This window comes from Pelmatolapia mariae, linkage group LG2 (genome assembly GCF_036321145.2).
Source record: "Pelmatolapia mariae isolate MD_Pm_ZW linkage group LG2, Pm_UMD_F_2, whole genome shotgun sequence".
Lineage (NCBI taxonomy): Eukaryota > Metazoa > Chordata > Actinopteri > Cichliformes > Cichlidae > Pelmatolapia > Pelmatolapia mariae.
In genome coordinates, this window is record NC_086228.1 from 16,194,520 (window position 1) to 16,218,345 (window position 23,826).

The window sequence follows — 23,826 nt, forward strand, 5'->3', positions numbered from 1 at the left end:
TGCTGATCCAGAATCCTTACATTATTATTTATTACTAGAGCTACAATAATAAAGCGATGAGGAGGGGGAAGTAATAAATATGAAATAATGTATTTATGATGATTCCATTTGTTTCACTATCCACTCTGTGCAGGGGCAAAGCTTATTACATTTTTAAACTGTAGAGATACAATAATTTTACTGCTTTAAAATCCAAATTTTGTCTTATTTAAAATATAAATCTATTATAATCTGCTTCTTAATGTATGTTCTTTAAAATACAGCGTTTATAATATTATAATTATAATAATCCATAATTATGTGGACATGCATATTAGATTGTTTTTTAGTGAAATATAATCCCTCCAGAAAGGCAGGAAAAGCCCTGTAACTTACTTTAAAACTAAATATGTTCCCTAAAACGGTGACAGAGCTACAGACCCATGACAGCCTTACTCGGTCAGCCAGCAGCTATGACCAGCACTACTTGTGCAGTTAATAAAAGGACAGGTAATGTTTGTCGCGCTGTTACACACACAGCACGCTCGTTTGTTTCAGTTCGTCAGTTGTGTTGTGGAAGTTTTCCATTAAATAAAGCCTGCAGACGAGCGGTGAGCGGTAGCTAACATTCTTTAATCCAAACACACAAAGAACAGACAACCAAGCTTGATGGAGAGCCTACATGACCGCGGGGCAGGGTCAACAGAGTCTCACTGAGCCTAGCATGGCTCTCAGTTAAATACCTTCTCCAGGAACAAAAGGCAGTACACAGCTGTTTCACACCTTAAGGTTCACACTCCCTTGCTACCTCCCAGAGTCTTCGAAGAGACAAAAGACTCTTCCTGTGGAGTGGTCTGCTTCCCCCCAACTTCCTTCTTACAGTATGGGTGTCAGACATGTTAAAATCCAGTGGCACCAAGGCATTATACAATAAAATAATGTGATTAGTGCATAAGTAAAAGAAATTCCTTTACAGTTGCAACAAGACAACTTACCAACATGTACGTAATAAGCTAATACTCCTGTGTGCTATACACTATAGTGTACGCTGTACACCTACTTCCTGGTTTTGTCGCATCAGTCTGTGTCTCTGAGTTAATTTGTGTTTCTCCTACAGCTCCGGGCCGCAAAAAATGCGCGTGCTCTTTGTGAGCTCGTTCCCAGCTCGTATCCAGCGCGTTCTGCCGTCAAGGGCGATCATTGGTTAATGGTGATCATGTGACTGATGCAAGCCAGATCCTTTTATTTAACAAAACTGTGATTAATAGTTAAATATTATTGTTGAGGGGCACTGACAGGACTCTGCACGCCCACACACATAAAAAAATAAATAAAAAATAAAATAATTTTTTTTTTTTAAAGTTGCCTCAACAAAAGGGCACTTTGGGCACTCATCAGGAAAGGGGCGGGTGCTCAAGCCCCTCTAGCCCCCCCCTCTGCACGTGCCTGGATGGGAGTCAAAGAGGAGGTACTGGTCCGTGTGTGTGGGCTTCCGGTAAACTTCGATGTTGAGGTTGCCATTCTCTTCAATGTGCACAGCGCAGTCCAGGAAAGGCAAACAGTTATCCTTTGTGTCTTCCCTGGTGAACTTGATGTTTTTATCCACGGCGTTAATGTGCGCAGTGAAGGATTCCACTTCTTGTGTCTTGATTTTGACCCAGGTGTCGTCTACATATCTGTACCAGTGGCTGGGTACTCTTCCTTTGAAAGAGCCAAGAGCCTTCCTTTCCACTTCCTCCATGTAAAGGTTGGCTACAATCGGTGACACGGGGGAGCCCATGGCACAGCCATGTTTTTGTCTGTAGAAGCATTTGTTGTATTTGAAGTATGTTGTGGTAAGGCAGAGGTCTAACAGTGTGCAGATCTGATCGGGTGTGAAGTTGGTCCTGTCTTCCAAGGAGCTGTCTTCTTGTAGGCGTTTTCTGACAGTCTCCACTGCTTCCATGGTGGGTATGCAAGTGAAGAGAGAGACTACATCAAAGGACACCATGGTTTCATCTGGATCCAGGGTAAGTTTCTGGACCTTGTCGGTGAAGTCGGTGGAGTTCTTAATGTGGTGTGGGGTGTTCCCCACGAGAGGTGCAAGGATGGTAGCAAGGTGTTTCGCAATGTTATAAGTGGCTGAGTTTATGCTACTGACTATGGGTCTGAGTGGGACCCCTTCCTTGTGGATTTTAGGAAGTCCATAAATGCAGGGTATGGCATCCCCTGGATAAAGGCGGTGATATGTGAGGCGGTCAATGATTTTGTCCTTTTCAAGGTCTTGAAGGCAAGCTATAACTTTCTTTTTGTAGCTGCTTGTGCGGTTTCGCTTTACAGCTTCGTAGGTGTTGTTGTCACTGAGGAGAGTAGTGATCTTTGTGTGGTAATCTGTTGTGTTTAGGACCACGGTGCACCTTCCCTTATCCGCTGGTAATATAGTGATGTTGTGGTCTTTGCTCAGGGAAGCAACGGCCTTCTTTTCTTGTAATGTAAGGTTAGACGGAGGGACTTTCGCGCTGGAGAGGGTGGCTGAGACTTTCATCCTGATTTGCTCTGCTTCTGTCTGTGATAATTTATTAATCCGTATGGCGGTTTCTGTGGCTGTGATGAGGTCCACCATGGGCAAACCCTCTTTTCAGGTTCAGTGAGATGCCGGTCTGAAAAGTTCTTTACCCATTTCTCCCGACTGTCTTCAGGTGTGTTTTCTTCTCTGAGTTGTGTGGGTTCAGACTGAGGAGTGTGGGTTTTTTGAAAGCAAGGTGTGAAATTTCCTGCGTTGTCTTTCTTTTCCTTTAGAGTGTTGGGCCCGCTGAGCCTTGTCCACAAACTTGTAAACCTCTTCTAGGATTGGAGAGGGTAGAAGGGTTTCCAGTTCCTGCAGAGTCCGGCTGATCTTGATCTGGAGGGCATCTATAGTGAAATGGACCTGTCTTATCCTTTCACTTAGAAGGTGATTTTGTGCTCTCTGTAGAATCAAGTCTGCTCTGTGTCCCCTGACAGTGGATCCAAGGCGCAAGCTCTTAGGAACAACTCTGCTTTGTCTGCATCTTAGGTTGAAACGAAGGTGGTTCCTATAATCTGCCAGTTTCCTTGATTCCCTTTCATACTCCCACTATTAGTGTATCAAAGTGAATATAATTTCACGGTTCAACTTGAACACTGCTCTGTCTTTAAATTTCTAGCCTGTTTGCTTGTATTCTTTAACTTACTGTTGCTGGAAGCTGGATTGACTCTGCTTGGAATCTGTAGTGTCTCTCTTTATGGCTTGAGTTTGTCAAGCTGAATAAATCTCTGGTCTTTATTGGGAGACTAATGTGCTGGTTTTCACTGTTCTGAGATCAGCATCTCAGATTAGTGTAGCAATGCTTTTGCACAGGTTAGAGTAAACAAGGAAAACTTTTATGATGAGAGGAGACTTCACTTCCTACCATGTCCCACTTTTCTCAGTATATATTGACAGCTGACTATATCACACAGCACTCAACCCTTTTAATTTAGCTGTATTTTTTGTGTGTTTTAATAATATGCATTTAAATTCAAGATCTAGAGCTGTATTCCTCAGCTCATTTTGGTTTCAGCCTGTTTGCCTTTCCGTAAAACTCACCACACACCACAGTTCTAATGACATAGTTACATTTTATGTAAAATTTGCCTTCAAGACACAATGTCATGAATGGGCAGTGTCAAGTAAATGTATTTATCTATGAATGCGATATATATATAAATAATAAGATTTCGCCATAATTTTGATAGTCTGAGGTGTGTTATTTTGTTATGTTTGCCACGTATTATGCTTGTGTACAGAGTTTAGTGATCAGTTTGAGGAACTCCCTTTAAATTTTTGAAAACACCTCATCTAAAACTTTTGGTCTTATATAGCTACAAAACCATCTTGTAGAAAAGTTGACAGTTTTGAAATTGATAGCCAGCATATCCTGAGTTTAGTCTCTGCCACATGTAACTCTGGACAGTAATCCATTTGACAGGATGATAGATGTGAAGGAAGTGGTAGAAAATCTATGCTAAAACAGGCATTAACTTACTAACTCTCACAGAAACTATTATGTATGCTGTGGCAAGTATGATTAAAATTTCCATTAATTATTAATTTTGCTATGAACCTAATCCAAGCGTAAGCATGCCTTTTTCTGGATGTAAATCACAACTTCCTCCTCCTCTTGTCCACCTGATTAATGCCAGGTATGCACACAAACCTATTCTTTTATTTCAGGACTAGTATGACACCTTTGCCCACCAGCTGTCACTATTCAGTTTCTTGCTTCATCTTATTACTTGATCCTGCCTACAGCCTACGATTTCTCTCATCTCTTCCAACACCCAACAGTCACTTTTGGCAGCTTTGTTATTCAAATATCACCTGATGACTCTGTATTGAATTGCCTCTCCTACAGAGTTGTTTATCTATTAATTTACTTAGACTGTAAGCTTCAAACTGACTTTTCCTTCATCCAGTGACTATGTAAACTGATCCAAACCAGTGTATTTTGCTCTGAGTTTTATAAGTTCAGTAATTATATAAGGAATATACACTACCTGGTTTCATTATTAGGTTCATTGTTCACTGCAAGTTAACACACGTATTTAATTCACTAATCACATCATTCAAGTGACCACTTGTTAAATGCAAGGTAGAAGAGCATCTCTCAAACCTCAAAACAGATGGGCTGCAGAGGACCAGGATTAACTTCTGCCAGCTACGAAAAGGAAACTACAAGATGTTTATAAAAATGTTTCCTAATGGTGGCATAATGGTGTGGGGGATATTGTGTTTGCATGCTTTGGAGTCCTCAGTACAAAGGAACATTCTTTAAACACCTAAAGGTCAAATGCAGGAATAACAAAGTAATGGTAAATAAAATAGACTAGTGAATTTACAAGCTGCTGTGATATCAGCATGAATTCACCCACTTTTCAAATCTCTAAAAAAAAGGTAAATCTGACTGTGTCATAATCCTGACACACACTGTGACATTTTATAATTTTTCATAAACCTGGGATTTCTCAACAGCAGCTTGATCTCATTTCATTTTCCAAATTCATTTAATATAGAATAACATGCGGGATAGAAAACGGGAAAAAATGCGCTTTGATGTCAGAATATTCTTGGCTAGAGCAAATAAGATATGAAAGCCAGCGCTGCATCTAATTCTTACAGATCATACAATGGCTTTTGCATTTCTAAACTCCGTTTTGTATGACACGAAGCAGCAAGAACAGGTTTTGCCCTCTAATTATAATGTTGTATTTTGTCAATGAGTGATGACAATTTGGGCTGAACAGCTTTGCTCCATTTGGCTGCATAATGTCACTGCCACAATGATAAGACCATAATGGGAAAAAAACACATTAAAATGCACAACATAAAGACAGAGATAATGTTTTGCATTCAAAAAATAAATTGATATTTTAAGAAAGTGTGTATTTTCTTGCTTTGTTGTGTTCTGTAAGATCAGTACACAGCAAGTACTTGGTAAGAAAAACAACACAGCCGCAAGTAGTTATCTGGCAACTTCATGGTGACAACAATACTAAAGTTATTGTACTATGCTGGCAAAAAGGAAAAAAAAAGTTACATTTTGTGTAACTTTTTTTTCTTGTGTAGATTAAATATGATATAGTGACTTGATTATGACACATTAGCAGTGCAGGTAAGTTGATTTATTGACTTTCAAAGAGCTTAAGTAGCCATTTTAACATTTTTCTGGCTGCAGACTTGTGGTTTTGATCTTTTTTGTGGCAAATTTTGTTTGTTTTTCATGGTACAATATTCGCAGGATATAAAGCATGACCAGTTGGGTAAGTTTTTATCAATAAGAATATCAAGAACAGTTTGTGGAATATTTAAACTGTTACCCAAAATGTATTTTCATTTTAATAAAGTATTATTTACCTGGTTAAGAGATCTTTACTGTGTAATCACATACTCTACAAACTCTGTGTGTGGAAACGGAAGTGCCTTAACAATCTGACAAAGCATTTTACTGTGTAGCCTATCCAAGATTTACAACACCAAAGGGATAGGATTCTCTCTGTGTGATAATCCCATTTACGAGCATAACAGTATTGTGACAAATTTCTTTTCAACCTAAAGCTCTTTGCTTAAAACATGGAGCCTGAAAAATAATGTTCAAGTTTTGACAAAAGTCTCCTTCAATTACATGCCTCGGTGTCCAAGAGGAGCGCAATTTTTCTTTAGTTAAATGCACCCTAAAAGCTTTTTATTCACTGTGACCTACCAACTGCCACATATCATGACTAAATTCTCCATCTTAAGGAAATTAAGCTGTATTCTTGTCTGCTAGAATTTAAGCCCAGCAAGCATTGATCAGAGAGGGCTGGAGGGTGTTGGAGGCCATTGTAAGACAGAGGTACGTAAATTTGCAAATGTACAGCAGTGGGAAAAAGTGTTTTCCCCCTTATGGATTTCCTATTTTCTCTGTATGTTCGTCAACTTAAATGTTTCAGATCTTCAAACAAATTTAGATATTAGATATAGGTAACACAAAATATACACTGGTTGGCTTCCACAAACAATATAAAAGATGGAAGTTGCCCATTTGTTTTTCACTTCGCATTTTGATGAACCAGAAGTCACCTTATATGGATAAATGGATGGAGTGCTAATTTATCAGCTAACATTAGCTATGTAGAAAGTATAAAAATGGATGTAGCTATCATGACATCACCAACTGGTTTCTGAAGGCCTATTTGAAAGCCACATGTTGAGCATTTCCACTGTTACCATCTTTGTTGGAAGCAAAGCAAAGCAAGCAAGTAGGCCTAACTGTGAAACTGCACGCTCACTGACTTGAGACTTACAAGTTATTAGCCAATGAATGACCTGGATAACCTAGATTTACAAAAAGATTTATTTTTTTTAATTTAAACGATTTTAAACTGAAAACAATTGAGAAACTGTTTAGTGAGATCAAGATAGAAAGCTGTTTTCCCAAAGACTTCAAGAGTCCCCAAAGTATTTTTTTTTTTCAAACCAGTTATTGCAATAAGGTCGTCTTCCGACAAGTTAAGAATGGACTAATAAAAAAATAGAAATTTACTTTGAAGCACAAACTTCTAGGATCCTCTGTACCACAGAGCAAGCCATAATATTACATTCCACATAACAAACAGTTCTCCAAAAAATACCAACTGGACAAACATAGTGAAAAGGTCCAGTTCAGTGATTTAGGAAACAGTGGAGATGAGCCCTAGCAGCTGTTGGGTCACCTGTTAATCAGTGTAGCCGTAGCCAAACACCCTTATCCAGGTGAATGAGTTCTGAAAACCCACTCACAGTTGCTGATGGGAAACTATCAGTAGATGCAATGCTTTTTGGGGGGGCTAGGTTGTAAATGTCATTATCATTTTAACACGGGAGTCTGTCGGGGCTTTGTTTTACAGCTATAGAGGCTGTCCCTTGCTCTCTTCAGCCTCCAGTCAAGAAACTGCAGTTTTTGAGCTTCTGCTCTGGCTGCATTTTATTAGACCTGGAGAAAAATACTTGATAAAAACGATCACAAGTTTAAACTAAACTGAACATTAAAATCTAAGACACCAGAATTGAACTTAACACCGTTTGGTTGTTCACAGATGTGATTCATTAAACAGTATCTGACCTAGGTTTTACCAATTCAGTGATTTGATTATTTATTACTTCAGCAAACACAGATTGAAGAGTGGGTTTCAAATTAAAAATCCATGTCACAAATACACATTTGTTCAAACCCAAATTACTTTAAACTTGTGTTGCATCTTATATGGCGTGCTACACTTTGTGGGAATCTGTACTAAAGATGTCAACATTTCCATTTTATCCATCTTATCAGCAGCTGATGAGCAGACTAGCAATCTCTGATACTGTGAAATAAAAAAATGTGAAATACAAAATCATAATGTTTGGGTTGAATATTCCAGTCAAATGTCATCTATCTCAGTGAGAACCTGTCTCATCCAGGGGACCTGTGTCATCTGTCATTTCTATTATGTCTGTCTCTTTTCACCGTGACCTGTTAACTGAAGCATAAATGCCAAACACTGGTCTACAAAAAGAGCAGATCTCGGGTGAATCTGTGGGCAAAACCTAATTTATTTTGGTCAAAGGTCAAAAGAAACTTTATCTTCAGTCAAGAACTCAGCTGTATTCATACAAATTATGATTACATAAAACGCATAACTTATTGCAACAAAAAATATATTTCAAAGTTCATTTATACACATTAAAAAAAAAATTATGAATACAATGTGTATATCTTGACACAAAAATCTCATTTTGGAATATTGTTCAATAGGGACTCCAGCCTTTTTCATACTAACAGCACTAAGGGAAAGTTCATGGTCTGGCTTCACGTAGAAAAAAAATCTCTCACCACAAAACCGATTCTGAATACAAACCCAGTCTCCGGTGTTAGAGTCATGCACCCTGCAGCCCTGCATCAACCCCAACCACCTGGCGATTCTACAATATTATATGTGGTGTTTCATTAACTTAAAAGAAAAAGTTGCCTTTTGCTGAAATGCTCTGGTCCACCTTTACTCTTGCAGCTGAGCACAAACCAGACCCAGTCACATCAGTAACTGCAAAAAATCAATGTTGTGCATGTTATGAATTTAATTACAAGGAAAGATGGCTGTACAATCTATAATAAAAACAGTAGTATTTGACTGCTGTTTCCCATTCTCTGTATGTAAGGACCAGGGTCAACAGGCTATTCCAGAACCAGCAAATTTGATATCTTTGTTCTTGACAAACCCAAGAGAATTACCTGGATTCAGTCATCGGGGCTCTGAGCTTGTGGTCACTGTATCAAGAAATTACATCAGTACTTGAAACGACATATGAATGAAACAGCTCAAAAAACCAATTTCATTTTAACAAGAGCTTCTGTGAGATGGCTTGGAGAATTTTACATAGATGGATCACAGTAAAGGCAATATCAAGAAAGAAGCTCTTTGTCAGAGCCCTAGGCAGGAATGAGAAATTATATCATTTTAAGTCATTTTGGCACAATGGACATTGCCTCTGCTTCTGATAGCCCTTATTGTTTAATTTATTTATTTTGGTCATGATTTTCTAATCCGGGCAGCACGGTGGCACAGCGGTTAGCGCTGTTGCCTCACTAGAAGGTCCTGAATTCAATTCCACCATTAGGCCAGGGTCTTTCTGTGTGGAGTTTGCATGTTCTCCCCTGCGTTTGCGTGGGTTCTCTGGCTTCCTCCCACAGTCCAAAGACATGGAGTTTTGGTGGGACAGGTTAATCGGAAACACTAAATTGCCCAGTCAAAATGCTAATCCATTTGTGGAGTATTGGGGCCTTTGAATGATATGATGAGAATGACTCTTATTGATGTGTAAACGACCAAAGCACAGCAGGATTCAATACAACACTTTTTGAAAAACAGCAGTCGCTGATGTTGTTTCCTATAGCTCACTGGGTTTCCCATTCAAAAGGTGTTCTTCCCACTTCCAGATTACATTTGATAGTGCTCAAAGGCTCACAAAGATTCAGGTATTTTGCTTTGTTGTTTAGACAACAAAGGGACAGAGGTTTTATTCTGTATATAGCCTTTTGTTTATTTTGTGGATATTTTCACATTGTTAAGTAAAATTGTGATGGAAAGCTTCATACAGTCATTTAACAATATATATTTACTATTTTTGTGACATGACAACACAATTTTTATCATGACTTTTTTCCTGACCTCATTTTTTGCAGACTGCATGCAGCTATATTCCAAACAATTGGAATTTCTCTCTTGATTGGTGTTTTCACCTAACGAATTTCTATGTAAAGCCATGTAAATTTTTTCTTCCTTCATCTGGAATGTGCTGATGACTGATCATAACTGAGATAAAAAAAAAGAAAAAAAAAACGAAATAGAAGTTTAATCATTAACCTAGAGCTGTTTAACTCAGAGAAAAGCTCATTAGAGCAAGTCCACCAAACTGTGAGCATGTTCACCTTGAGTTAAGCCCTTGTGAGTAGAGAAAGAAAGCCATCATCAATGGAGCTCACTTGGTAACAGGCAAATAAAGAACAAAGCCTTCATTTTCAAATCAGTGGACTAAGAAATATGAGTGTGTGTCAGTGTGGACACTGATGTTTATCTTTAAAAAAATGAGTAATTTTAATCAAGATTGGGCCACTCTGTCACCATCATAGACTGTAGACAAATTTGATAAGATTGATAGAAAATCTATATTTTTTTGTGTGAGTTTATCATTCACTCAACTTAAATTTCATCAAATTAACCTGAAAATTCTAATTTTACATTTGAGTTTTGGTGACAGAAGCTTAAGATAAAACCACAGAAACTGATACCAATCTTACCCAATTACCCAATTTTCTTTTCCATGTTTAACCATTTACAATTTGATGAAATGTCATCTTTGACTGATACTTGTTCTCTTAAGAGAGATGTTTTGGCATATTACTCTTCATTGGAGGAGCAGTGTAGTGTTTAACTTGTAGCTAAAATCCAGGTTTTTAATGAAGATAAACTTTTAACGTTAAAAGCCAAAGTAACTTTTATAGAACTGTCTACATGTTACTGAGCTACATTTAATAATTCAATAAAAAACTGAAGTGGTGAGCCATTTCATAATGAGGACTGGATCCCAGTTTGATCCAAGCCTGACACTTTTTTGTTTTAGATCTGTCCAAGGTGGACTCCGATATAGACCAGGATTGATGATCCATGAGCATCTTTAAGCATGAAATGTTCAGCTCACAGCACATACATATATGAAAAAAAAAATAGCTTTAAAATACAATTCAGTTTTAGAATCTCATTTCAACCACATCATCACTCACATATTCACATTATTACAATATGAGAGCTGCATTACTGTCCACAGAGGTAGAAAGATGTAGATTATATTCTAAGCTGCAACATAATTGTGCCATTTCGTACACCGACTACTGATTCAATATAAAAGAGATCAAGTTGCATTTAAAACATTAAGCTAAAACTGGGATTTCATTGTTTGCAGAAACCTAAAGCTCTATACATTAATTCACGCTGCTCTGAGTAAGGAAATGAACTTGTGTCAGTCAGATGAGGCCTATACTATGAAGCAGCCTCAGCCGCTAACGTCAGGGTTGTCGCTATGGCAACTCTTACTCTGTCACATGATGAAAGTGTACAAGCGTTCTGACACATCAAATGGGAAGCACTACAAGTCATCTCAAGCTATTAGTTTGATTTAGAGACCTCCAATAATTTTGTGATTAGTGAAGTTCATTGCTTGCATAAAGATTCAACTCAGAACTCTGATTTTAACCCGAACATATTAAATTACTAATGACTGTTACATGCTTCAGTATACTGGTCTACCTGACAGAAGACATTTTTAACATGGGTCGGTAGCAAAAAAATGTAAAAAAAAATCTCACAAAACCTGCATAAAGTCTTTCAAGGACTGCGATTTTGATCGCTGGTGTCACCAGATGTTTGTCTAGACCAGGGGTCAGCTACCTTTAAGACCCAAAGAGCCATTTGGACCCGGGTTCAACGTAAAAGAAAACACTGGGAGCCGCAAATACTTTTTGACATCTAAAATGAAGATAACACTGTATATATTGTTTTTTACCTTTATGCTTTGTGTGAAAAACTAAGGTGTGTTGCTTATGAAATCCATGAAGTGCTACAGAGAAAATTACATTTTATTTATGTAATTAACACATTTTGAACTCTTAAAGAAATATAACAAAAGGAAAGACACCCAGCTGAACTAAAATGATCCATGTAGCAAACAAAAACTGTTGTGAGCCGCCACCCTTATATCGCCTTTGGGCTTTTGGAGCCTTGACCTGACTTTTAAAAAATAATTGGAAAAAAGCACTATGCTGCTAAAAAATGAAAAATAGATATTTGCAAAATTCTGCCTAAATATGTATTTTACCTGGTTAATGTGTGTGGCGGGGCGTGGTCTGCAGGGGAGGCGGACGCACCTGAGCGGCATCCGCAATCACGCCTCGCCGCCTTAACGTCTGTGCTATCTATGCTGTTGTGTTGGTGTGTGTCGGGCTGTGAGCTGAAAAGCTACAGCCGGCAGTATGCGTACAGCAACTGTGTGTGAAAAGTGGTCAATAAAGAGATGCTGAAAAGCAGCGGGTCTGCCGTGGTGTGTTTACAATGGAACTTCTGCTCCTGAACCTCTGCGCACAGCGTCTGCAAATCGGTGCTGTACGAAGTCACTTTCATCTTTACGCAGGACTGTAAGCTGTCATCTGTGAGGCGCGAGCGGTGTTTGTTTTTAACATAGTTCACGGAGGAGAATAGCTGCTAACATAATGTGGATCCGAAGATCCATAATTGGCCTACCTGGGGTTGAAAGTCTCGATAAATGCACGGCGTTTCGGCGGGTACACCGGCTTCCGCGAGTGTGACGCTTATTTTGAGTGATGAAAAATAATAAAATATAATTTTATTTTTATATTTCAATATCACAATAATCTTCCAATTTAGAACTACGAGTTGAAAAAAGAACATAAATAAAATACACTTCAGTTAAATACTTCTAATTTATTTTCCCAAGCCACGCGGAGCCGCAGTATAAGGACTAAAGAGCCGCATGCGGCTCCGGAGCTGCAGGTTGCCGACCCCTGGTCTAGACCGAGTTCTAAAATCTGGTGTTATAAGTGTTATAGTAACATTTTAATGATTACAATAAAAGGTCAGCGTTAGTGTGGCATGTTAAAGCCAGTATCAATCTCTATAAATAATGTGTATTGTTTAGTTTAACCTAGCACATTTACGTTCAGAAAGACATTTTCAGGGCGCTGGTTTAGCTCAGTGGAATAAGGAGGCAGCCATATGGCTAAAAGCAGCTAGCCCGGATTTGAGTCTGATCTGCAGCCCTTTGCTGCATGTCTTTTCTCTTCCTCGTCCTCTGCTTTCCTGTCAGTCTTCACTGTACCTATCCAATAAAGCCATAAAAGCACTTCTGTGAAGTATGCACGTTCTGTCCTCCCCTAAGCTATTCCATCCCAGAAATCAAGCACATCATCTTGACCATCTTTTTCTGCATACAAACCCCAGGAAATGTGAGCGATGCCATTGGTGGAATTTCAAGTGTTTTAATAGCAATTTTGCAATATTCAGTCTAGCATTGGCCATCTTTTTCTTACATCTGTAAAGTAGACCTCAGTGGCATATATACACACACACAACCTCTGCAATGCTGGAAGAGTCAGTCCTGATTAGTGAAAACGGCAGCTGCTGTGTGATGCATTAAATGTGACATTTGTGTTATTTGGTTTGTTAGTAACAAACCAAATAGATTTTCAAAGTCCAGACGCAAATCCACTTTAAATATTTTCCTAACAGTTAACTGCAGAGCATAAGGTTCCTGCTATGCAACTAAAAGGGTTATAATTAAATTTAAATTTTTTTAAACATGTTTTAATGCATTTATAAAAAGCAAACACTGCTTTTTCTCCTCACTGATACAGAAAACAAAAATAGAGAAAATTAGATGTTTGACTGTTCTGCATTATTAGAGATTTGATATGGCAGTCAGCATAGATCCAGTCAGCACAACACATGAGGCCAATGAGAAGATCAGGCAGTTGGCCAAGCCCTGTGGAAAGAAAGTGGGAGAAGTTAATCATCTGAGTATGCTTTTTCTCAGAAACATTTAATTAAAAATTCTTCCTTTTGGGATGGTAAATGTCTTCCTGATCAACTGCAGTTTAACTTGATATCGTTTAGAATCTCCCCTTTGTAAACAGTACTCTTACATGCAAGCCTTTGAACTACTGTACAGTCAAGAAACAAGACTTGCTAGTATTTTGATCATTACCTTAATCTCTTTAAATACCAGGCACCCCCACAGAGCAGCAACCAGACCATAGCCCTGAAGAAAGGAAACCAAACAAGCTGTTTGAGCTTAGACCATTGACTTGATGAAACTAAAGCACCAGCTCAAAAGAGCAGGATATAAATGGGTTAGCCATTTGTTCTGACATTGTCTGATCCGTTTAGCACTGCGCATACACATCGAACATTCACTAAAAGCTAAATGCAATAGACAATCTAGATTATGATATTTAAGCACTAATGGCTTCCTCCATGTATGAAGGATACACTTAATTGATCTTGTTGCAACATGTTTTATCCGAGCTACATTGCTTCTGGGGAAATGCAATTTAGTAAGAAAGCTGCAAATCTTAGCTCTATTAACCCCCCCCCCCCCTCCTGCAATGAATATGACTTGCATCCATCCATCCAATAGAAAGTGAGAAGCATCGTTCAGTTTTAAATGCTGGTAATACTTTTTCAGAAGAGGCCCTTACACCTGTTTCCACATGCTAATGTATCCAGGTGCTCATGTGATTTATTGGCAGTCAACTTTTCTGACTCTCAGGTACAAACTCGTGTCTTGAAGAAAGAATAGCGCGCAGCGAAATGCATTCCCCTCTAGCGGCTAAAAATAGCGTAGAAATATACTCTCACTTCAACAAGTTGCTGACATTTGAACAAGTACTAGCTGTAATGTCATCAAATCTGGCCCCAAGGAATAACTTGATGAGTTTTATTGATCCATTCGGAGAAAACACTGAGAAAGCAAACTGCGTGCATGACTGCCTCCCCCTGCAGGTCAGGTCATCTACCTCACCAAGTCTTCAAATCATGGCTAAAAAAAACCCACACCCATTCTCTTTGACTTATTCGCTTGAGTTCCAGTTTATCGTTTCTTCTTGAATAGCATTGATTGTCACCAGCAAAGAAACACAAATAAAGCAAATTTCTTTTTTCCAAGTATTTTTTTTTTATGCGATTTTGAACTTTCCTTTCAAGCATGTTAATTTCATTTAATTTCTTTCACTGGCTGAAGTTATTTTTCCTAATTGCTTGCTATGCCACACTTTGTTTTTTTTTTTTTTTGTTTTTGTTTTTTTTAAATCAATGTGATCACTAAAGATCCTTAAACCCCTAAATTCGGAACCATGATAACAGAGTTCTGGCTGATTGGAGCTGGCTCCGACCTGGCTTATCGAAGAACAGGAAGCGACTACAGCTGTTCAAAATCCCACAAGGCTGGCCGACATGATAGACGATGGGCAGGGCTGTGAATACTCAAGACTGTGTTTATTGAACGCAATATGGATAAGATCTTGGAGAAGAACAACAGGAACTGAGAGACCTGGTGACCAGTGAGGGACATTAGACCAACTGTAAAACTGGAAGCAGTTTGTTCGCACTAAGCAAAACAACTACTATCCTTCATCTCATGCGGCCCCCCTGGAGCCAGCTGGATGCTCAAGGCAAAAGCTGACCGGAATAACAAAATTCTCCCTTAGATAACAAAACTGTATTCTTTCTCTTCCCCCTCATTTAAGGCCACCCGCGTCAACTGAAGATTGTTGACTTTTGGCTAATCGGGCAAAGGAACACTGTCTCTCGGCTGAACACACAGACCTACACTCACCCCCCCACCCCCTCCAAACGCCATCGAAGCTTATGTCTTCTATGTTGTGAGATGTGATGATTCATGTGCTATGTGCTGAGGTGTTTTTTTTTTTTCTTCCTGTTCTCAAACTGATCTCCCTGTTGGAGCTCATTCTGGGGGGAGTTCTTTTTTCTCCTCGTCTTTCCTCATGTTGTGCATTTTCCATTGTTTCAGTTTGGGTCACTGCTTGTGCTATCGACCGGTCAGTGCAACCTAGGCTGACCTGTCTCCCCAATGTGATGTTTTTGTATTGTATGTATGGTCGGCAAAGTATCATCTATCTTAATTGCCCCTTGGGGATAAATAAAGTCTCTCTGACTCTGACACACCCTTAAAATGTTGTCAGTATTTTAGATCCAACTTCTTTTGGAAATACTCATGTAATGCAGAACAATGTGAAAACCTTCAATATCCATCTGCAGTCCAAGTGGTTTTAGAATTCATTTTTTTAACTTATTAATTAAATCCTCCCAGCTGTCAGAATATGCTGGACTTACCGCTGTGACAATTGGAAATGTAATGACAGAATTCAGGTAGTTATTGGCCAGGAACCAGCAGTATGTCCCAATTGCCCACATGAGTCCAGACAGCAGACCTGAAGAGCAAGAGGAGACCATAAGGTACTTATGTTTGAGTAAAAATGCATTGAAAACAAACAAAATTCCTATGATTCCTTTGATCTAGAAAGGAACAAAATAACAAAAACCAAAATAAGAGATTAGCAATATGAACACAGTGTGTGTCTGTGAGTCTCCACAGGACACAAGTGACATGCTGTCACATATTGTAATAGTAAACACTATGCAATGTTTAGAACCAGAAATATACAAAATTTAACAGGTGGAAATGAACAAGGTGCATGTGTCTACACAGCACATGCGGGACATGTCATCACAGAGTGTTTTGTGCAAATGAATTTTGCACATTTTACACAGGTCATGCTTGTCTTGACACCACCTCTTCCTTTTTCTCCCAGCAGCAACCTAGGAAGAAGAGGATGATGATTACTATGTTTTTTTGCTGATCCCAAGACACCAATCACACAGACACACATACACTTACCTCACGCACTGGTGTACTAGGGGAAGCCCTCTCCTGGATTTCCCTCACTGTTGCTGCAGCAGCTGGGATCCTTGGCATGTGCTGCCTCCGTTGTATGTTGTACCACAAGCGCCTTCCCCAGCTTCTCCAGGAAGATGCACCTCTTGTATAGCTTTGACACATTCCACTCAGGAAAGATCTCCATCCAAATGACAAATGCGTTGTAGGCCAATACATCCATCATGTTGTAAAAGATGACCAGTGGCCAGTGTGCAGTCATTCCGTTGGTGCTGTAGGACCATGTGACTTTGTCCAAGTTGTCCAGTCCCCACTTTGGTGGCATTGTAGTCTAGGATCATAGTTGGTTTCTGGTCCTCTCTGGTGCAGATTTCAGAGCTCATGTGGTGCAAAGAGCTCATGTTTTCATCTTTTTCGCGGGAATAAGACACCAGGGTTGTAGTGTCTGTGAAGGCAAATATGGAAGACTGACGGGCTCAGCAGGAAGTTCAGCCCCGTTCTTTCGGACTGTTCCAACCATCGTGAGCTTTCTCTTCAGAAGCTCCTGACCCTGGTTGTAGCTTATGAAAAAACATTGTCACAGGTTACATTGCGCCCCCTGTTCCCCTTTGCCATATCAAGCACAAATTTGTCCCTTGATTCTTCTCTGGGGCTCCTCCAACCGACTTTCCAGTGTAATCCTGCATGTTCAATGCATAGCTGGTGTTTGCATCAGATTTTTATGCCATATTTGATCTCTGAAATTCCACTAGCCTTTCATGCACTGTGACATTAGGGCCTGGGTTATAGAGCAGAGGAAGTTGCTCTACCCACTTGTCCCATACTGTCCTAGCAGCTGCCAGCTTGTCTCTCTCCTGTCTGACAGCCCTCATCTCTCGATTATCAAATCGGAGAAAATGTGACATAGTGGCACGAAATATAGCCCCGGCTTTCTCTGCATCCCACAGACTGGCTGTTGATTCATCCTTTGATTTATAGACCCCAGCCAGGATGAGAACTCCCAAATATGCATGCAAATGCATTTTATCTTTCCATTTCTCCCCCAAAACACGCCTTCCTTCTAAATCTGTCATTTCAAGAATGATTTTCTGTATTGAGTTGGACATGACAAGCTCAAAAGCTGACTTGATGTCTGTCAAACGAGTCAGTGCCATCGTATTGGGCCTTGGCACTGTCATTATGTTTTCTGCAGACAGTTTTGCCTGATGCATATTTGAGGATAAAGACCACTGTATTTCACCATTTTTTGATGAGGCCCACTTGCAGGCAATGTGTTTTGCTCCTCCCCTACCAAGCACCCACTCAGTGTGGGTGGAGTTTACCCACGGGAACTTTTTCTATTCCTGTGGGTAAACTCCACCCACACTCAATTAAGAGGAACAGAAAGGGTTCCCGTCAAAAGTCATAACAACACATGCATTCTCACTCTTACAGATGAGGTGAAATGAACCATTTATTTTAGTGTTGATTACCCTTATTAAACCAAGCAGAAATTTCATACTAAAAACAAAAAAAACCTTTTTTTTGATTTTTAGTAATCATGTCAAGTAAACATGCCCCAGGTCAAACTGACCCAGGAACATCATTGGTGTTCCTAAAGAACCAACATAATTAATTAATATTTTTAAAAGAGAGGCTCTAAGGCAGATCGGTTAAATTTCAGTAGCTGTATGGCAAATGCAACACCACAGTGATCTACATTATTGACTGCAAAACAGACGCCACAAAGCACACAGCTTAGCAAAGGAAGGCACTGCATTTCCTCAGTATTGGATTCTTCTTTTTTGGTTTAGAATCATGCACGAGCTCTTATTAGACATACTAGTAACCTCAAGTGGACGAAGTTCACAGAGAAACATCTCTGGTAGAATGTAAGAAAATCCATAATTTAAAGATACCCAACAGATGTCATGGAGGCAGCAGCTAAAAATTAATACTTGACCTTTAAACTGTATTAAGGCTTAAAAAAGGAAACCTCTCTACTTGTGAAGGTTAAAGTCTTAATGTGAATATGTAATCTGTTCTCCTAAAGAGATTAAATACAGTCGTTTTTGTCAAAGCTTCTGATGTCTCATACGAATAAGTTTGCTTTGGCATTCAGACTGAGGTAAGCCGACTTCAACGTGTTGATGCATTCAGTATGAACTGTCATTTCGTTATTTTACCTTATATTTTCCTGCAGCAAATGAGACAAGGTTGTAGACACACATGTTCTCTGTTTGTCACCAACCTACTTGGTGAGCACCCCCTAACCCCCACATTTTTTACTCTCTATGTACCTTTGGAACTAGCTTGGTTCTAAAAAGGTACACATCTCAGGATGTCATAAAATATGCTATTTAACCAAAAAAAAAAAAAAAAAAAAAAAAGGGAAACCTGACAGAGGTCCTGAAGATTTTGTGAAACCCACGATATCCACCAAGAGCTGCCAAGCCTGCCGTACCAAAACCACATAGGAAGAGGTTAAAATGAGCTTTAAAGGATTTTTTCCCACAAGATTGACCTGCTGTGTATTTTTGGGTAAAGTCTTCCCTTTTGTGTCTAGTCCATCTGCCAACCCTGACCACTGAAAAAGTGACAGTAAAGGGCAACCTGGCACAATAAGAAGTAATAACAGGGTGACGCTGATCGACTGTCAGTATAAGACAAGTACGGTGTGAACCTGAACTCAGAGAAAGTAAACAAAACTATGGAAGCTTGTTTCCATTTTTTTGCCATACATACATCACATAATCACAAGATTGCAACAATTCAAAATTGGAATGCTGAGAAAACTATTTTGAAATTGATCTTTAAAAAACAAACAAACAAAAAAAACAAACAAACCAAAAAAACCCCAAAAAAACCCCCCAAAAAAAACCAAAAAAAAAAAAAAAACTTGAAACTTCATGTCACTGAATATACATTTTAGAAAAAATTGGACTGACATTCCCCCCTCCAGTCGTAGGAAAGGAAAAAAACAAACAAACAAAAAACAACAAGAAAAAGGTTACTGAAAGCTTTCATACAAAGTGCATGTTCATAAACACTGGAGAAAAAAAAAGGCTAGAGTAATTTAAAAATATAAATTCAGTCTCTTCAAGGATACACATTGCTTGCTTGTTCACAACAAATCATCACTCAGTAACCTGAGTAGAATTACAAATTTGTTCAAAGCAGCCCAGTCATTAATTACTAAAGATCACGGTCATACAATAGGCTTTGGAAGAGTGCCTTTTCAGAAATAATGTTCTACCTGGAAGTACAGCTCTGGAGTAAAGCTTCGGCTTTGTATTCATGGCAGCGCAGTAGATGGCAAAGTACACAGTGCTTGCAATGAAAATACCACAGCAGTGTGCATGGACATAGTCGAGATCTGTGAAAAGATGGAAACGGGAATTAAATTGGAAATATTACACCTGGTTCTTAGGAGGGACTAGTATTTCATCAAGCAGCAACTGGATCCATCCTTATATCTATGATAAATGTATTTTTTCAATACTTCCTTCAAGCCAGCTTTACAAAAAAAAAAGTTCATAATAAAGCGGTATCCAACACAGAAAACATACCGTAGACACTGGATTCATAGAACATGCTGTCATGGTGCACAGAATGGCTCTTAATGTACAGGACCGGTATGATGGAGGAAGCATACATGAGGCCCGCCACAACAGCAAGGAGAAAACCACTGGTGAGAAGGAGACAGAATACATTGAGGAACTGGATGAAAAATGCATTTTAAATCTCCACTGATTTAAAATGCATCAATTTTAAATTGAATGATGTTAAATCACATCATTCAATTTCTATGGTTAATTCCAAGATATTGCAAAGAGCCGATAAAAACTGACAGTGCATGGGTAAATGGATATGCAGGAAAACACACAGCACAAAAGTGATGTTATTTTTGCACTCTGCTTTTTACATTTATTGAATATCGACTGTGACTGCTACATTTACAGCCTGGTGCTCACATTTTAAGTTTTTTTTTTCTGCTGCTAAAACACAAACTCACAGTAAGAGCAAGGTTGTCATGTGTGAAACGTTTCTTTTTGTAAGTCATGACTTAAAACCTGTTACACCTAAAAAAAAAAAAAAAAAAACCACACGCAGTTTTTAGGTTTTTTTTAGGCAGCTTCTAAACAAATAACTAAGACCTTCATTTAAAAGATGTAATGTAAATGAATTGTTTTACTTTTTAAATAATTAAAAAGTGTAAAATTTTATTCATTCATTTATAATTTAAATTCCATGACAGAGTGACTGTTGTAGCCCTTCTTTGTCAGCAATGAAAAATGCTAATAGTAGTAATGCACACATCTGAGGGGCTGTTAATGAGATGAGCTCACATGAATCGTTTGCTCTTTGGTCCGATGGTGTCAATCCAGGATTCAGAGGAATTTTGTCCATAGCTGCCTGAATTTGTTCTCTGCAAAGAGAAACATCGACCCAATTTGTATGTACACCACACAAAATACATGATAAAGTGATGACAGGCTTTAAGAAAGAAAGTATTTGCCTTGAGTGAATAGGAAGAAAATAAAAAGAATGTATTTTCTGAAATCAACCTACTTCGACAAGCTGATAAAAATAAATATTAAGTCAGTGACACACTCACTCTGTCAATCAGTAATGGAGTTGTTTCTGAACTGTGAAGTAGCTTTACATCCGCTTTCACAAAGAAAAAGATCAGCCCACTGAATCAAAGGAGGAAAGAAAAAGTGTCATGTACATCCAGCTGATATGGTTTGAAAAATGACAGCAGCAGACAGTAGCCATCACTGTTTTTGTGTGGGGGTGGGGGTAAATAAACAACACAGGCTGGGTCATTACAATTCCAAACGCGGTTTACCTTAGCAGACACAACCCAGCTCCACAATAATTTAATATTGGACGCGAAATGTTCTGTGCAGCAATCCCAAACCAGCCAAATCTAGGACAGACACAATCAGTGAACTTTGACCGATTCAGTTATTTTTCATTCAACCCAAGTCATGCAAAGACAGGATTATTTTATTTTCGATCCAGAGTGTACATTCCATTAACTCAGCTCAACTCACCTTGAACTGGCCCAGCCCATCAACAAATGAGAGGATCCTGAAATTAAGATGCCAAGACCAAGGCCAATAGCTTTAACAAATGGAACAACTGCTACATTTCCTGTAGACCATATGGATAGATGGAAGAAGTTAACATGTAAATGTTACTGACAAAGTTAGGGTTGCACCATTTCCATTGCTATATCTGAATGCAAAAATATCTTTTACTTATTCACTTCTCATTAGTACATGGAGTCTAACTGACCCAGGAGCCATTCCCAGTCCCCTCTGAAGTCTTCCCCAAACCACAGCCTCAATTCATACTCAAGCCATCTACCCTCATCTACTAGAAATGCTATCAAACCTGAATGAGGAGCTAGTGAATATCTGATATTTAGAGGTATTCATGAAACAAACAGTCTGTGTGCATCTGTGGCACTTGATTCTGTCTAGTAAGGTATGGCAAAGATTATGATGAAGCAATTTTCAATAATTTAAATTCATTTTTAAAAAACATTTTGATCTGGCAAATTTGAAAATCCAGATGAGCTGCAACGTCCCAGTTCTTGCCTCAGCAACTATGTCACACTATTCCCTCAACAGTTTCTGTTGTTTAACAACATGACTAATATACACATTGTTCTTTTCAAAGTTAAGCACATAACATTATGAATTTAAAGTATGAAATTGGGTCACACTGATTTCACCCCTAAAACTGTTCACACCTCCAACAGGGTACTATCAATAACCTAATTTTACAATGAACTAGGAAAATAGGGATCAAGAACAACATCCAGCTGGACACCAGAGTCCAGTTTCCAGAACCTTTGGCATTAAACTATGTGTTGTTAAATTAAAAAAATCAACCCCCCCCAAACTTCCACAATACCTGTGGCCCAAAGCACACCTCCAAGCATTGCAAATGGGCAGAACTTGGGTGACTGAAGCATCAAGTCTCCAAACATAGATACAACCCATATTGCTGCACAGGTAACCCACTGAAAAAACATACCTGTAAATAAAACACAAAGATAAATGATCTCAAAACTTTCCCAAATAGTGTAGATTTTCCTCACTTGAAAAGTAAACATTTAAAATGGAGCTTTCGTCCAAAAATAACACAAATAAGAATATTCAAACTCTCAGAAAAATAACAATTGTATGCTCACCATCGCCAGTCTCTACTCTTTTGACAGGAACGAAATTACTTCCATACAAAAATACAGCAGCCATATTTGCAGTAATTCCATAGGCAAAATGTGAGATAGCCCTAGATGAGTTACAAGTAACATTAAATGATTCCAGTTCACCAGTTCCATCATTTTTGTAGCCATCTTCTGCACCTGTAAAGTTTTTACAGCAAGAGGTTAAAGAACAAATCTGACTTCAAACAAAAAGCCAACCTAATGCAACCACACGCAGCCCCTATTCATCACAGACCAATTATACTTTACAAACCTTCAGCAATATGACAGCTCGCAATCAATAACGCAGCGACGAATAAAAGCAAAAGTAAGGATTTTGCTTGGAGCATGTTAAAACAGAATATTTGTTTTACTTTTGATAATTCAGGTCTACAACATTAAAAATTGCTGGAGGCTGTCTGTGTGTGCAGTGGTAAGTCAGTCAGGTGCTGCCAGTTATCTAATCACTTTGTCACACAACAGCTGCAGAGGATGTAGCGCATATATGCATATACTTACAGACAAGAAAACACACAACCATGAGGGCTTGTCATCATGTGTGTTTTCTGGAGTAATTTATCTTATGACATTTATAATACTGCTGTTTATAGTATTTGCTTATTTATAGCAGACAAAGAGTAGACCTAAACTAGACGATGTATAGTTAAATATATATATATATATATGTATATATATATATGTATATATACATACATATATACATATATATATTAGTTGTGGTTCTTTGTCTTGATGACTCATTCGCCCATGAATGACAAGGAAAACAGCACTTGTAGTTAGATTGACGAGCTCTATTGGTCACACCTATTTTAACTCAGAAAAGGAAATCCTGTAGGCTAAGTGGACTGGTGCGCCCACCCCACATTCTCCCAACACATAAGGACATTTTTTTTACTGCTATTGTGTCTCCACAACGTAAACAGCTTTGGGAGTTGCCATGAAGAATTAGGACAGTATACCACCAGATGTCGCCTGAAACGCATACATATAATACATAAGCGATCAAATATTTAGTTTTAAACTATTTCATTTTCAACCTAGTTAATATGTTGTGTAGTGCTTAACTTCCTTATTTCAATTTTGTTTTGTAAAATATGTCTATAGCTCG

General features: G+C 38.6%; 1 protein-coding gene across 1 annotated transcript; it reads right to left on the minus strand.

Annotated features, from left to right (window-relative positions):
• Positions 1-13,480: 13,480 nt before the first annotated feature.
• tmem144b (transmembrane protein 144b) lies at positions 13,481-23,583 on the minus strand. Its single transcript, XM_063482582.1, has 12 exons — positions 23,577-23,583; positions 22,683-22,856; positions 22,403-22,525; positions 21,535-21,634; positions 21,327-21,407; positions 21,093-21,171; positions 20,824-20,903; positions 20,044-20,162; positions 19,731-19,850; positions 15,934-16,031; positions 13,787-13,840; positions 13,481-13,564 (listed from the first exon to the last, which is right to left on the minus strand). Exons 1-12 carry the CDS (start codon positions 23,581-23,583, stop codon positions 13,481-13,483), a joined length of 1,119 nt encoding a protein of 372 aa, XP_063338652.1.
• Positions 23,584-23,826: the final 243 nt, after the last annotated feature.

Bases quoted from the DNA above. Each gene is read 5' to 3' on its own strand.
- tmem144b (XM_063482582.1), bottom strand. The intron at 21,408-21,534 runs GTGAGTTGAGCT...TGTCTGTCCTAG, and splicing joins ATGGGCTGGGCCAGTTCAAG to ATTTGGCTGGTTTGGGATTG. The intron at 16,032-19,730 runs GTAGAACATTAT...CTTGCTCTTCAG, and splicing joins CTCCAGAGCTGTACTTCCAG to GTCTGCTGTCTGGACTCATG.